This window comes from Brachionichthys hirsutus, chromosome 21 (assembly GCF_040956055.1).
Source record: "Brachionichthys hirsutus isolate HB-005 chromosome 21, CSIRO-AGI_Bhir_v1, whole genome shotgun sequence".
NCBI lineage: Eukaryota > Metazoa > Chordata > Actinopteri > Lophiiformes > Brachionichthyidae > Brachionichthys > Brachionichthys hirsutus.
In genome coordinates this window covers 5,632,309-5,641,791 of record NC_090917.1, presented here as the reverse complement: position 1 = coordinate 5,641,791, position 9,483 = coordinate 5,632,309, and the positions used below count along the sequence as shown (strand labels likewise).

Genomic DNA, 9,483 nt, shown 5'->3' with positions numbered 1-9,483 from the left:
CGATAATCTTTGTCTGTGCGTACTTTGCAAGCACTGAATATATCTTGCGGCTTACATTATTAGTAGAACCATTTGTTTTGTACGAAGTGCTGATCACAATCATCCATTTCAAACTTTTCAGGGTATTTTTATCTATTGAATTCAAGTAGTGCTTAATGAGAACGTACAAATATTGACCGATTATTGTCGTGAAATGACCTTTTGTTATTCTCCTGTTTGCTCTATAGAATGGAGAAGAATTGCTAATGAAACATCCAAAATGATTTTTGTACCATTTGAAACTGCAAAACTTTATTGATGTTTATGGCCATAGCACAGGACAAGGGATGGATCCGTCCTGTTTGTTGCCATGGTGTTGACCGCCCTCTCTCACACAGCAGCAGAGATCAAAAAGGGCTTTCCCTGCTTCTCCATCTGCTTCAACATCTTCTTCCTCAATCTTCAGCCTCTATGAGTGTTCAGCCTGCATTGGTGACCAAATGCTTTCTTTGGCCTGTGCCCTTCTCCTTTTAATGCTTTCCCCAAAAACATTATTACATTGATCCAAAAAAATGTTTTTTTTTTACTAGTTGACAATCTAAATTTGTTATCTGTTCTACAAATCGGTATCATTGAGAATATTCTGAACAAAATTTAAAAAACAAAAATTTCAGAATGATAACTTTATAGTTAATTCTCTGTCACACAGAGGCGAGTACGAGTGCCATAGGTTCTTTAAATATACCAATTTAACCATTCCCTCCAGTGAATCCAACTGTAAGGCAAAAACACACCCTTCATAGATCTGTATGTAATTATGACTACAATGGTAACATTAAAATATTGTGTATTAAAATGATAATATTAAGATGTTCACATTTTTAAGAATCTGTCTTCCATATAGTGTGGCCAACGTCTCTGAAGCATTTTGTTCATGTTTCATTTGGGTTTTCTGTAAATGCTTGCTATTCTGCTGACCCCGCGGTGACCCCTGTGAAGCTGACGTGCGTTAGTTAATGCATCTTCTCTCTATATGAGTTTAAAGTTAGAACTGTATTCTCAAGCTGAGCTTCCTCAATGCTACATCATGATGGACTGTCTTGAGGTAAAAGGACTGAGCAGGCGGGTAGAAAGCATCACATAGCATCACAAAAAAAAAAAGTATTTTAGATCTAGTGAAATGCATAATGAATATGACTATATACAATATGACCAGAACTATGAAGAGATTAAAGGTATTTATATAAATATTTTTCCTTTAAAATGCAGTATGTACTGAGAAACATTACGATAGAGGTGCAACTAAGGTGTTGAAATAAATGCTAAATTAAATTTTAATCTTGTCATGCTTTTCAATGCTTCTTTAATTTCCCTGTTCAAATAGATTGCAAAATTGATTCTGTTGTTGAAAATGTTGTGTTTGAACTGAGTCCTAGAGCAGTGGCTCGTCTCAACCCTGTGCTGCTTGAACGCAGCATTGTTTTCAGGATAATTTCCCCATCAGACTCGGTGAGCTAATGGGACAAAGAGTAGAGCTCGTGTGGAGAGAGAAGATGAAGTGGTTCAGTTCAAAGCAAACAGTGGCCGCACCCATGCAGAAAAATGAAAGACATTTGCAAGGCACTTAAAACAAAGAAAAAACATCTCAAACTTAGAGAAATGTGTTATTTGGCTTTCTTTTTCTCAAGATGGAATTTCCTCTTAATTACAAGAGCACAGAATACCATCAGCAAGTATTTGAATTTGTTGTGTAACTCATTTAATCAGGTTCTTCCTTTAATTTGTCACCCATAATGTGCACTTTCAGTGGAAGGTGAGAAAACGGGACTGTTCTGGAAACTCTTGAAGCATATTTTTCCTACACTGCAACCAAAACAAACAAAAAATCCGCTGAATTTTTTGCTGCATGACCGGAGATGATAAAGAAAGGGTGGAGGCATGGCTCTGTTGCTCAAAATGGGAGGGGAATACAAGAACCATAATGCGTTGCAGCTCAATAGACGCTCTGGCTGGCGCTGTTCTTGGTTTTTACTTATCTGTTGTGAAATAGGAAACAGTATGGCAGCCAGTTGGCAACCAGTCATCTTGCATTACTGCTCCTCAGCACCCAAAAATATATTTTTTAAACATTTTATAGGGAACTAGAAAATAGACAATGACGACTCACAAATGGCAGTAATAAATCCCACCTAAGGTTGGCGAATACAAAATGTGAGCTCCTTAAGATGAGATAAAACTCATGATCTGGGGGAATTGCACAACTGAACCTTGTAGAAAATGTAACTTCAGGGATTGTTAAAAGTTGAGTGCAATGATCCCATTACTTCATGCAAAGCACAACGTGGCCTTCCTTTGAACATCCTTACATGGAACTAAGGTGGCCGTCGTTCACGTTTAATGTCCAGTCTAATACAAAGAACAGTAAATCCCATCATCAGAGAACCTGTTATTTCTATACCCGAGGAGAGAGGTAGGTCAAGGGAACCGCCTCCTCTCCCACTGTCACACACACACACACACACACTAATACGCTCGCATGACTCTATGCCACGATGACACCATTATAAAGTCTAAATGGTTTGGCATCTGATTAGCACCTTACTGGGAGAGAGGGGAGGGACAGACAGGGAGAGAGAGAGGGAGGGGGTTTCTTCCAGCTGTTCTAATAGCAGAGAGGCCAGTAAGTAAGAGGGGCATAGTCAAAAAGAATTATATACAGCGTGATGGAGGACGCCAATGAGCAAAAGAAGCAAGGCATGATCATAAAGTAGGGCACTGAAGAGAAAGAACAGGAAAAGTTCATCCTGGCATGACTGGGAATTAAAATATCCAAAGTAGCAGGAGAGGCGTGTGAGCAAGGTGAGTTTCTGCCTCCCTCGTTGTTTGCCCCGAAGCCATTTAGCATCGGAGTGATTACAATGCAAATGTGCTATAGTTTGTTTAGTATTTTTTTCTTCATGCGTGAGAGCATTGTCTCAGTGCCTCACGCCCACTTCTAAACTCCAGTGTGTGTGTGTGTGTGTGTGTGTGTGTGTGTGTGTGTGTGTGTGTAACTTTAAATGCCAAGGGAGAACTGGGTCAGAGAGAGGAGAGAGGGAAGCATGTGTTCAGTGGAGGGAAGGCACACTGAGGGAGGGGGAGACGGACTGAGAAATGGAGAGAACTCTTTACCAAGCCCTTGAAATGCAGTAACAAGTGGTCACTTGAGTAATCACTGGTGATTCAGAGAGAAATGTAAGTGTTGGTTTCTCCCTGGCATGATTGTTCTGTTGTCCCTTTTTGCTTTCTTATCGGTTTGTTAACATTAAAATGATTTGCTGTGAACGCTTCCTGCGTGACGAAATGAGGTAAAGCGTCAAACCTTTGCCTCTGCATGGGCAAGAACAGAATCAGACTGAAGGTCAAGGCTAAAAGTGAACTCCATCATGTTTTCAACAGTGCCGTACGCCGTCACCACTGTGTCCGGCAGAAATCAGTCTTAACGGGACCGCATCCTTTGCGTGTTTGTGCATGCATCATTCCTCAAATGTACCCACCTCTTTTTACAAGTTTTTTTTTACCCCTTGTAAAGTCATAAATCTTTCACTCTCGAGGCTTTCATCTCTGAGCCGAATGGCAGGAGGAGTCGGAGTGGAAGAGGCCTCGTGTTAGACAGACCAAAGGGAAAGATGACCTTTCCTTGCTGGTTTATTTTGGGAAGTCAACAGGAAGAATGCCGGAGCAGCTGTTCTATTCCTGCAGGCAGATCCCACCCCTGTGAATTCCAGTCTGACGCTGCAGCGGCACTCCCCTTACTCACACGGAGTGTTTGGATGTATCCAAGCACTTGCATTTATAATGTAAATAATACATCATCGGGATCATCTAAGTTGTTATGGTAATAAACTGAGCAACATACACACAAGTTTTCCCATATTAGAGATTCCTGCCATGCAAGGAGGACAGCGCTGCTTGTGAGGAATTCCGCTTGTATCTGCACAGCTGCCTAAAGCTCTCTTTCCTTTCCTGCTATGCATCTCAACCAGCAACGCCCTAACCTTCATACAAACAGTCCTCTCTTTCTTTCTAAGACAGATAAGTTCACAATAATGGCAAGTCTTCCTAAAGAGCCACCTGAGAATCCCAAGAAGCAGAGCTTCTGGATGGTGAGGATTAGACTCACGGACACCCAACCAATTTCATTACCGGGGTCTTGGTGAAGCTTTTTATTGTACATATTAACACCGGGTTTTTTTTCTTCCTCCCAGCCGGGGAAATATGCGAGCACAGTCCACCGAACTGAGCAATCCTTCCAGGCATGCAATGACATCGTGGCCTGCTTTGTGGAGAGGGCAAAGGTGGAGAAACAGTACGCCCAGCAGCTCAGCCAGTGGAGCAGCAAGTGGAAGTCCATAGTGGATTCAAGTAAGAGTGGGAAAAAAATCGATAAATTCATATTATCGCAAACTAAAAATCACCACATCGTTCTTATTGAATTGGCGTCATTCGTGTTTGTGTGAAACTTTCCAGTGGACAAGTGGAGGTCAGCGTTTCCCTCTTGGTTCCATGACTCACTTCTGTGCTCTCTGTTATGTCATTCCTCAGTCCGTTTGATTTCTCCTTCCCCAGGGCCGCTTTATGGCTCCCTCATGAGGGCGTGGCAATGTTTCTTCACTTCTGCTGAGCATCTGTCCACCCTGCACTCCTCCATCTCCCAGTCGCTCATCACAGAGGAAGGGGACCGGGTGAAGACCTGGCAGAAGGAGACCTTTGCGAGGAAACTCTTCTGCGGGTTCAGGGAAAGCCACGATAACAACACAAGTTTTTCACGTGCGCAGAAACCCTGGTCAAAAAAGCTGACAAAGGTCCAGCAGTTTGTCATTTAGATTAATCAGTGTGTGTGTGTGTGTGTGTGTGGGTGTGTGTCTGTGTGTGTGTGTGTGTTTGCTGACTTTTGAGATTAGTCATACAGAATCTTCAGGAATGTGTATCCTTCCTAAATCAGAATGCTACTAATCTGTTTAGAACTAGTCAAAGAGTGCAAATGATTATTTCTATAGTTGTTTAAAGGTCCAGTCCGTAACATTTAGCGCTTTCCAGATGTGTAGTTACAGTTCTGCAACCAACTAAATGCCCTGTAGAAAGCTGGAGGTGCAACATGGACTCCATGCTGCTGTTTCTTATCAAAGTTTCACACAACTCACAGTTTGACTTTATATTTGTGCTAATAGATCCTCTTAAAATCCGACAAAAAAAAAAGACTTTTAAAGCACTGATGATGAATGTTATCTGCAAAGAGAGTGAGAGACTAAAAGGTGGAGCAACAGAAATGACTCTTAGACAAATAAAAAAGAAAACAAATGTTGGTTCAAAATGTAGAAACTTTAAATATCATGTGTCAGTATTGCACTTTTAAAGTCTCCTTTGTCTTTTGTACAAATTCAAAATAGAACACAATGTGTGGTCTGATCTAGGATCCAGCAAAGGATAAGTAGGAATAGAAAATGGATGGATGGACTTTATTGCATCCATCCCCCCCCCCCCTGTTTACTGTATTTTTGCTAATCTAGATAATCATCTGGACAAAACAAGAGAGTGTTATTGCATATTTTCTTAACCAAGAAAGCTAATACTGTAGTCATATCTCTGAAAATGTGAATCTTTCTCTTCCAGTAACGATTGAGTAACCCTAATGTATGTTTGACAGCTGGAGAAAGTTCGAGTTGCATACCACAAATCATGTCAGAGGGAGCAGATGGCCATTGACAAAGAGAAACTAGCAAGTGAAAACCCCGAGTTGAGTCCAGAGAAGAAGCAAAGATTCACAAACGCCAGAGAGAAGACCATGGAGGAGAAAGAAAAGGTAGGAAGGCTGTGTGTGCTGCGTAAGGAGTGCCTTCATTGTACATTTAAATTCATAGCGCCTGCATTTAAATAAAGTTTTGTTGTTCTTGCTGCATGTTGGGATGTTTATTCAGCTGAAACAGCATCGGCTCTAAACACAGGCCTCAGTCTTCTAAGGCCATTCCAAACCTTTTCCTTGTATGGATCTGTGTTATTGTTAACGCTGCTCTGTGTTTATGGAGCCCAGCATAGGAAACGAGGTTGAGAGCATCGCGAAATGTATACATTTAGGCTCATCCTCTGTTAATAAACACAAAGAAAATGTTTCTGTGTATTTTTCCCCCCTGTGGCAACTTCTCATCGTAAAACTGTCTGTATGAGTCGCCTGCAGCTGCGAGAACACTATGAGAAAAGCCTGGAAGATGTGACGTCATCCACGCCTCGCTACATGGAGGAGATGGAAGCCATCTTTGAGCAGTCGCAGGAGGAGGAGAGGAAGAGGATCAGCTTCCTGAAGCAGACCTTCCTCTCCATCCACAGGCATCTTGATATTACCAACAATGAGAGGTGAGCAGCAGTCACACGACGAGGGGTGTGTTTTTGTTTTGTTTCAGACGCGTAAAGATAAACCCACTCTGCGTCTGTGTGTCAGTGTGAAGGCAGTTTACAGTGAGCTTCACCAAACGCTGATGTCCATCGACGAGCAGGATGACCTCAAGTGGTGGAAGAACAACCGTGGCCCTGGCATGGCCACCGATTGGCCTAAGATCATGGTGTGTTATAAAGTCTCATATGCAAAAAGGTCTCATGGCAAACAAATAAATACCAAACTAAAAGATAATGTTCTTTTGTGCAAACTTTGTAACTTTGTTCTGTTGTCGTCGTATCATGTTGAAATTACATCCCTTTATCTCTCACTTTGTTTAAAAGTCATTCAAACGCATCTTTTGCTAAAACATTTACGTTTTTTTACCATTTTGACCAACATTCATATTAATAATATAATAAATATTTGAAGTCAGCCTAAAAATAACCTAAAGTTATAGAAATACTTGCACAGCATGTCTTTATTTGTCCGTTTGACTGTTTGTTGCAGGATTACCCAACCTCTCATTAATGATGCGTAATGGGAAGGTTGGACAAATTACACAAAATCTGGACTGGATAGGGATAAAAATGCAGATGCAGAAATGTTTCCGTGAGACAGGACATGACGGAGTTGATCTGGAAAATGACGACTTTTTAGTCATTATAGCTAATATAACTCCAAATTCCCAGGACAGTTTTCCATGGTCAACAGGTCACGTTATGACGACCAATGAGATCATTGTTTTAATGTGCAATGACACAATATGGAAACTGAGCTGCCCTGTTCTCCATGAGCACTGTCTTGTTGAAGTTATTTTTCTTGATTAAATTATTGGCATATTTGAAAGCTGTTTTTTAATCTCTTCCATCAGGACTGGGTCCCACCAGTAAAAAAGCTCAATAGAAAGAAGAGAGAACAGAAAAGAAAACAGAGCAGACCGTGAGTTGTCGACTGTAGTGAATTGCATGCATGTTCTTTTAAATGAATATTGCACATTTCATATTCACATTGAGTCATATTCATCTATTTCTTTATTTTCTTCTCCTCTAGTGTGATGATTGGGGGTGTGAAGGTGCGAGCCCTGTACGACTACGTGGGAGAGGAGGGTGATGAGCTGTCGTTTAAAGCAGGTGACGCATACTCATTGTTAAAGCTGCAACAGGATTCTAATGCAAAGCCTGCAAAGTATATACATCAGTGGGAAGACGGACATTTAGACTTAGAGAGGTGGCTTCATTTAACAGAATTAAACTTTGGTTTTCTCATTACTTCCTTCAGATTTTGAAAGATATAAAGTTAGACTCAAAAAGTGGCAAGACACTATAGTGTGCTACATGCTATGCTATACTACTTGCTTATTTTTTTAGTACAGATATTGTCCTTTTGTAAAGCACCTTGTAGCTTTAACAGGTATATCTTGTAATTTTTGCATTGGTTTTTACAGGAAGTTATAGTGTGTTTTTCTTGGACAGCTGGACTGTCACTTTAAATTAACTTCTGCACACATAATATACCAATTACAGATCATTATATTCTGCGCATATACAGGGAATGTACATTGTAGTCTTGCATATTATCTTTACTTATTATCCAGTTTTTCTACTGATTTGTAGAAAAGCTGGATAATGGTTGGTGTTTAAAGATACCAAGAACAATTTTTAACCTTTTGATGATGTGGATGGTGTAACTCTAATCACGTGGGAAATGAGCTGCTCGGCGGAGGTCAGCGATCTCTGAGTCCTTTTCTAGTTCTTAAATTGACAGGTTTGTGTTTGGTTGGTGTTATTAAAACATGAATTAACTACCGGTACATAAAATGATTTTTGCATAATTATTTTTTTATCTCTTCCTCCCAGGTGAAGTTTTCCTGAAGGTGGAGGAGGAGGACGACCAGGGTTGGTGCCGAGGAGTCCTTGACGGAGGAAAGGAGGGCTTCTACCCCGCTAATTACGTTGAAGTTGCCGAGTCACAGGATGCCGTTTAACATGCTGTGTCCTCATCTTATTTCTCTCAAACGGTTCTGTTCAATGAAAAAAAAAAAAAAAAAAAAGTTTTAATACTGATGTGTTGGAGGCAACCTTTTCCGGCCATTTTTTAAATGTCAGATTTCATAAGGCTTTCATTTTATAACCTACTTTTAGCACTTGGCTTGAGTTTGAGTGTTTCTGAGATATTAATTAACTTATCAACACTGTGTAGTAGTTTTCTGTGTATTTGTATCTGCATTTGCATGTGAGCATGTTAAAAGGAAACAAGAGAGAACAAGATATTTATTTACCGTCATTATATCTGAGTCATTAGGTGATGAAGATAGAGCGGGTAAATATGAACTTTGCCCAGGCAGAGGTTTACAATGGTGCATGCCCATAAGGTTGATGCTTGCTTACTAAGTATTTTTGTGGAAAGACACAGGAGATAGTTTGACTGAGGGAACGGATTTCCAAAATAAAAGTGGAATTGATTTGTCCGTCATCTGTCCCATTGACATTTCTTTCTTTCTTTCTTTCTTTTTATTACCACAATGCAAAAATTATGATTTTGTCCAGACAGTTATGGCCTTCTGTGGATGGTTTGTAGGGACCACCTGACTTTTACTTTAGCAAAACCCTGAGTTGTAGTGAAAATGTAATATTGAAATGTCTTCCTAAGGGATCGCTGTATGGCTGTACAGCGTTTCATGCATCCTCTCCTGGTCAAATGTGTAATCTTTCCAGTCCTTTGGTTTATAACCAAACTAATAGCACATCAGCTGTTCGTCATATTTCATTCTTATTAGCATTTACTAGCATGTCAACATGTAAAATATGGTAAATATTGAACAGCAGTCTGATTAAGCATCTTTGCATTTAGCTCAAAGCTCACAAGAAAAGCCTCGGACTTCGATCATCAACACAGAAGACAAAAGAGCAAATAATGAAATTAAAATAGTGACAGTGTGGAACCCAAAGAACTTTCAAATATTGATATATTGGATTGTTTTGAAATCATATTATTTTCTTTTGTTTTCTTTTGCTTTTCAGCTCGTGTTCATTCCTCGCCTCCTCTTTAGATTGAATGGACATTCAAAAAGCAGCTACATTACCAACAATGCT

The 9,483-nt window shown here is 40.2% G+C and overlaps 1 protein-coding gene across 1 annotated transcript; it reads left to right on the top strand.

The window, feature by feature from the left end:
* Nucleotides 1-3,109: 3,109 nt before the first annotated feature.
* Nucleotides 3,110-8,863, top strand: LOC137909934 (protein kinase C and casein kinase substrate in neurons protein 1-like). The gene is made up of 10 exons (XM_068754365.1): nt 3,110-3,213; nt 4,050-4,124; nt 4,227-4,383; nt 4,588-4,823; nt 5,666-5,821; nt 6,194-6,369; nt 6,455-6,575; nt 7,263-7,330; nt 7,442-7,521; nt 8,248-8,863. Exons 2-10 carry the CDS (start codon nt 4,068-4,070, stop codon nt 8,373-8,375), a joined length of 1,179 nt encoding a protein of 392 aa, XP_068610466.1. The 5' UTR covers nt 3,110-3,213; nt 4,050-4,067; the 3' UTR covers nt 8,376-8,863.
* Nucleotides 8,864-9,483: the final 620 nt, after the last annotated feature.

What these genes read in the sequence shown, in the direction of transcription:
- LOC137909934 (XM_068754365.1), top strand. Translation starts at nt 4,068, where the DNA reads ATGGCAAGTCTTCCTAAAGAGCCACCTGAGAATCCCAAGAAGCAGAGC. An exon ending in CCATGGAGGAGAAAGAAAAG is followed by an intron (nt 5,822 to 6,193) that starts GTAGGAAGGCTG and finishes AGTCGCCTGCAG; the next exon opens with CTGCGAGAACACTATGAGAA. An exon ending in TGAGCTGTCGTTTAAAGCAG is followed by an intron (nt 7,522 to 8,247) that starts GTGACGCATACT and finishes TCTTCCTCCCAG; the next exon opens with GTGAAGTTTTCCTGAAGGTG.